Here is a 6,040-nt window from a genome sequence, read left to right as displayed (position 1 = left end):
CCCGTTTCTGCAGCCTGTTCATAGGCACCCTGGGGTCACGGGGAGCTGGAGGGCCCTTCTGAACCATGATGCCCCTCCCAAGTTTCTTGCTGTCGAGTTTCCCGCCCTCTGCGCTGCCCAAGCCACCCTGCCTGCCTCGTCCCCTTTGAAGGGACTGTGCCTTCTCTGCTCTCCCCCAGGCCTTCTTGTGGGGAGTGACCCTCCCTGACTGATTCTCCTTCAGTTCCTTCACCCAGCCCAGCGTGGCTCCCATTACCTGTCATCTGCCAATGCCGTCGGCCCCCACCTCCTCACTTGGTTTCCATTGACCCCATCAGGCAAACCTCAGGCAAACACATGCAGTCCCGCCCATCTGTCTCCCCATCTCCCCCAGCCCTGCACCACCTGCAGTGCAGATGGCCACCGGGACACCATGGCCCCAGCCACCCCCTCCCCCTGCCTAGCCTGCTGAGGTCTGCTCAGCTCTCTTGCACTCTGCAGTCTCAAACTTCTTCCCCCACCTCCTGTGTCTCAGAGGTGGACCCACTGCCCTCCTTCACAGAGAACACAGAAGCCATCTCATGGGGGGCCAAGTGTTGCATCAGCAAACCCCAAGCCCGCCTCCCTCACGCCCACTTCCTTCTGCAGTGACCAGAGGCTCTGCCCCTCTCCTCCTCCCTGCCTGTTGTTGCTGCTCCCCATGCCCCAGCCTCAGTCTTTCCTTCACTGAAATCCTTGTCAACAGGGTTAGAGTCACTCTCACCTTCAAGTGCTCTACAAAACTGCGCTCGAAGCTGTCAGCCCACCATGGCTTTTCTTACCCCAAGGGATGTCTCCAAAGCAGCCCCCTGCCTGCTGTGGCCCAGTTCCCATTCTCCAGGGGAACCTCCATCCCGGAGCAGCTCCCAGCAGCCAGCCCACCACTCCCCAGAGGCAGCTCCTCCAACTAAGAATGAATGAAGGGCCCCCTGGGTGCCCCCGGGGGGGCATAGGGACATTACAGCTCCTGTGTTGTGCAGGAGGCTATGCCATCAAAGGGAGGGGCCTCTCATCCAGTTGGCAAAATAAGCAGCCTGAGGCCAGAGGACACAGGACACGGTGGCCATCTGTGGGATTTCAGGGAGATGGGACCTTGGGCCCACGGCGGCAGTCCCATACGGGAAGAGTGTGGAGAGCCCTGGCCCCACGAACCTCCCTGAGTCTCGCCTGCACCGTCCAGGTTGAAAGCTCTTGGAGACAGGGAGTTCCGGTGTTTTCCTTTCATCGGTGTGCTGAGCAGCATGATCACATGTATGTTTGGAAGGGTGGTTCTGGCCCCAGCGTGGAAGACAGAATTGTCCAGGTCCTCTGCGCCCCTCCCTCCCGATTCCTCCAGGGCTGGCCCGCAGGCTCCAGCCTCCCTGCCCGCTCCACCCCCACAGCAATGCTCACTCTCCTCTGCCTGCCAGAGCCTGGCTGCCTCCCAAACCCCCCAAACCACGTTTCCCTCTGTGCCCCCTCTCAGCCCCAGGCCCGGGAGGGTGGAGGCCAGCCAGACAGCCCCGCCAGGATGTGCCCAGGCTGCTCGCCTTCCAGTCTCTCCAGGGACTCCCTGCCCTGCGCAGTCTCCCTGCGATGCCTCCACTTGGTCCCCATGGCCCCCTCCCCCAGGCCCCCCCCCCCCCGGCACCCACCTCCCTGCTGAACTCCACTTTTCTAATGGTGACCAAGTCATTGTCCCTCCTCCGCACACTGGTGAAAGTAAACAGAAGGAGGTGTGCCTGCTGACGCTTCCCACCTTCCTCAGGGTGGACAAAAGCTGGGTGATGTGGGCCTCGTCAACACCAGTGGACTTGGTCATCCGGCAAGTGTTTACTGAGCCCCTGTGGAGTGCGCCGCAGGAGGGATAGAGGAGGGATGGAGGGGCACAGAGGTAGGAAGACAGGAGGCAGGAGCAGGATGCCCCTTGCAGAGATGCTCAGTCAGCCAAGAAAAGGGCATGGACCATTGTCCCCTCTCAGAGTGACAAAGAAGCAAAGACCCCGTAACACCAAGTCTGTTAATGGGTTGGCAGTAGATTGGCACAAGCCTATGGAGAACAAGTTGGCACTAACTGTTTACACAAACACAGGCTCACCCTCACCCAGCATTTCCACTTCTAAGAAAGTGCCCTATGGAGACATATCTGTGAGCCCCCAACTCAAGGGTCCTTCTGGAGATTGGCTAATTGCTCGTTAATAAAGGGCCAGTTAAGTAAGTCACAGAACGCCTACATGTTGGAGCAAGGCCAATAGCAATAAAGTCGGGACAGCTCTATGTTTGCGTGTGTGTTTAGCTCTACGTGTGTGTTGTGTGTGGGGGACGCACAGGAGAAAGTCGGCAGGGGGGCGTCTCCCTCACTCTGGTGCAGGAGCCACAGTGGGTGGCAAGGGGGCTCTCCCTTTTTACTTGTTTAAATTTCTTACAAAAACCAGTTAGTACAATACTTCTGTAATGAGGGGGAAACAGTCTGGACTTTTAGAGGATCTTGAGGGGCCTTGAAACTGTCTCTGTGAGGAACGGCACACCCAGCCCGCTGTGTTCCCCAGCAGAGATGCTGGCCAGGCACCCGGACACGCCCCAGGAGAAGAGGCGGGGGTAGGGGGAGGGAACCGGGCCTGAGGCCAGCTCCTGCCACCCGGGAGGTCAGGCCCCACCTCCAGGCTCCAGGAAAGTGTTCCATACCAGAGGGATGGGGTCCTGGGGTTCGACCCTTAGACCACCCCTTCCCTGCACCCCCAGTGCCGCCCCACGGGCTGTGCAGGACTGGGGAGCTGGTGAGAGGGCTGACTTGGGGAGGTCTGGGGGAGGGAGCCCTGGCTCAGCCCTCCTAGTCGCCACCTGCTCCTGGAAAGACTGTTTAGCTCTGCAGGTGCGGAGGCTCCGTCCCAAGCAGGACAGACAGACGTAGGAGCCAGCCTGCCCGCCCCCATGTGGAGGGCTCCCCACGGAAGGGTGGCTCCAGGCCAGCCCCCACCCTCACTCCGCACCTGCCAGCTCGCTGGTCTCCATCCCTACCGCCATGGCCCAGCTCCTGCTGGTCACCTTCAGTTGCATCAGCCTCCTCTGCCTGCAGCTCCCCGATGCGCTGTCTGGCTGCCAGGGCAGGAGCCCGCGGCCTGCCCGGCCCAGGTGAGTGGGCCTCAGACCACCCTCCCCTGGACGAAGCCACAGAAACCAGAGTGACTGGGGAGGCCCCCTTCTCTCCCTACCCCTTCCCATTCCCCCACCTCTGCGTTGGGGAAGATACCCCCAAATCAAGAGCCAGCCCCCATGCCTTCAGCAACCCCTGAGCAGTGCAAGAGTCCCCTCTTTCCTTGCCTCCCTTCCCAGGGCAGTCCTCTGCCCCCACTGGCAGAGTAGCCCCCTCAACAGAGAGGTCGGCAAGGGCACCAGAGGCTGGAGGGGTCCCCAGGCCTGCCCACCTCCCCCAGACTACTACGGGAAGGGCTGGGGGGTCACTGGACCTGAGCATAGTGACCCACAGAAGTCAAGGGTGCCCTTTGCCCAGGGAGGCCCCAGTGAAGGGGACGTGGGGCCCGGGCTCCTGAGAGGGCAGAGGAGCCAGCACCCGTGCCCTGGCAGTGCTCTAGGCTGCAGGTGGGGATCCCTGAAAGGCTGCGTCCTTGGGTTTGCTTCCTCCACCTACCCCTGCAGGGAACCTCCAGCCCGGACGCCCTCCAGCGGGCTGCAGCCCCAGCGCCCTGCACCCTGGCCTGAGACCTGGAAGACACGCCAGGCCCTGCAGCCACAGAGGAGTGCCAGCCTGTCCCCTGCTGTGGGCCAGCCTCTCTGGAAGGGTCCCCGCCGACGCTCAGGCCCCCCGAGGCCCACAGCCCTGCTCCTGTGGGTGGGCTGTATGCTGGGCACCTGCCAAGTGCAGAACCTCAGCCACTGCCTGTGGCAGCTCGTCGCCTCAGCTGGCCCACGGGACTTGGCCCCCCTTGACCCCAGCAGCCCCCACAGCTATGGCTGATGCAGGGCAGGCCATCCCCCTGCCTGTCCCAGCCAGGTGCTGCACCCCCACCCCAGAGCTGCAGCTAAGCCTCAGCCCCCCAGGGCTCCTGCAGGCAGTGGTCTCTCCATTTCTGGGGTGGTGGGGGGGTGATGCGGAGGAGGCCTAGCCACACACCCACCAGGTGCAGCAGCCTTGAGCGGCTTTGGACAGGTGGACGCAGGTACACACATGGCCCCAGGCAGGTCTATGGGCAGACCCCAGACAGCCGGGGCTCTGTGCACGTCAGGGGTGCGCCCCTCAGGGGCCCGGTGTGACGCAGAGGTGGCCAGCACCTTGAAGGGCTTCAGGGGAAGAAGTCCGCTGACAGGCACGGGCAGGCGTCCGTCCTGACCACGCAGCACCGCCTCTGGGAGCACAGGGGACAGGGGCCCAGCAGGCCTGGCGGCATGGCCCTCTACTGCTGGGCCCACTGTCAGATCAGACCCAGCTTTGGGCCCGCCTGGGCACCCGGCCCTAGGTCCTCCTCCCTGCACCCGTGCGACTGGGAGGGCAGTAGGGAGGAGGACCCCACTGCGGGCCCCAGGGCCGGCTGAGGGGCCCAGGCTGCAGTGAAGGCCCCTGTCTGCATCCCCGGTGGGGAGCTCCAGAGGAGGGCCAAGGGTTCAAGAGCCACGCGGGGTGTTCTGGGGCAGAGCACAGAGGAACACCCCTCCCCACTCCCCAGGCCAGGCAGGCTGGCTTGGGGACAAGATCTCCCAGCCAAAGTAGCTCAAGGCAATCATAACCGCCACCACTGCCAGGGGTGGGGTGGGGAAGGCCAACAGGGGTGGGGCAACACAGGCTCCCCACCCCAGCCCTGGCTAGGGTGGGGACTCAGTGGGACCAGGTGTGGGGACAGCAGGAGGGTGGACCCAGGGTGTCAGGAGCCTGAGGAGGGGACTGATGCATAGCCAGCCTGCTCATCCAGCTCTTGTGTGTCCCCCAGGTGGGGCCTTTCCCTGTCAGGACAACGGAGCCTGTTGGGGACCCCGAGGTGCTGCCACCCCATGCCAGATGGGCATGACCATTGGCTCAGAAAGGTGGCTTCTTTCGATCAGCGCACACACACACAGCGCTTAGTGTGTCAGCATTTGGCTGCGATACCCTTCCAGCGGCCCCACTGGGTGGCACAATCATTATCTCAACTTCAGGGACAGAAACTGCAGCCACCGAGGTCAGGGACAAAGCCAGGTCCTTGCAGGGCCCAACCACAGAGCCCAAGCTCTGGGTCAAGGGCAGGAGACTCCTGAAGCACCTACCTGGGCCTCACCTGGGCTTGCTCCTCCACCTCAGGGACCACCAGGCCGGGTAGGGCATCTGCCCTGCCCCAGGCTCTGGGGAAAGGGTTCAGGCTGCTCCCTGGGCTGCCGGCAGCCGGAGACCTCTGTGCTGAGGGCAACAGGCTGAAGACTGCAGGGTCCCCGGAGAGGGGCCAGGCCCCTCACCCACAGGAGGTGCCGGTGCGGCTGGGGGAGGCACCCAAAAGCAGCTCCCTGAGGCTGGAACTTGTGGGCAGGTCTTGGAACCACGTGCCTGTGGTCACTGAGGGGTGTCAACAGGGGCAGGGGCAGGGAGGGCACTGAGGAGGGGGGCCAGCGGGGCCAAGCTGGGGCAAAGTCCCAGGCCTGTCTGGGGTCTGGTCCTGCACACAGGATGTTCCCTCTGCCCGGGGCGTGGCCCTGCAGGGCACCCTCCTCACGGGGCCAGGCCCCCAGGGTGGCGCCTTGGTGTCCTTGCCGAGACCCCCCCCAAGCTTTGGGCTGCTCCTCCTTGAAGCAGGGTGGACTGTTGACCTGAATGCATCCCTTTGTCCTGTCACGAGGTCGCCTGCCGTGAGGTCACCTGCTGTGGTCAAAGCATCTCACCTGGTGTCCGCTGCCCTGAGCCCCAGTCCAGCCCTGGCTGGCCGCCTACCTGACACCCGCCCCCCCCCCCCCCACCGTGGGGGTCTGGCGGCAGCACCCAAGCTCCTCCAGCCCCCACCCACCCACTGCCTTCTCACAGCCACTGCTTCTGGCAAAACCTTGTTAACCTAAAAAATAAAAG

General features: G+C 63.4%; 1 protein-coding gene across 1 annotated transcript; it reads left to right on the top strand.

Moving 5' to 3' along the window:
* Positions 1-2,575: 2,575 nt before the first annotated feature.
* ADM2 (adrenomedullin 2) lies at positions 2,576-4,706 on the top strand. Its single transcript, XM_045187048.2, has 3 exons — positions 2,576-2,774; positions 2,862-3,129; positions 3,655-4,706. Exons 2-3 carry the CDS (start codon positions 3,020-3,022, stop codon positions 3,971-3,973), a joined length of 429 nt encoding a protein of 142 aa, XP_045042983.2. The 5' UTR covers positions 2,576-2,774; positions 2,862-3,019; the 3' UTR covers positions 3,974-4,706.
* Positions 4,707-6,040: the final 1,334 nt, after the last annotated feature.

The sequence above is a fragment of the Desmodus rotundus genome, chromosome 3 (genome assembly GCF_022682495.2).
Source record: "Desmodus rotundus isolate HL8 chromosome 3, HLdesRot8A.1, whole genome shotgun sequence".
In the NCBI taxonomy this organism is placed as follows: Eukaryota; Metazoa; Chordata; class Mammalia; order Chiroptera; family Phyllostomidae; genus Desmodus; species Desmodus rotundus.
The sequence above is the reverse complement of the archived record's forward strand: the minus strand, read 5'-3'. Positions and strand labels throughout refer to the sequence as shown.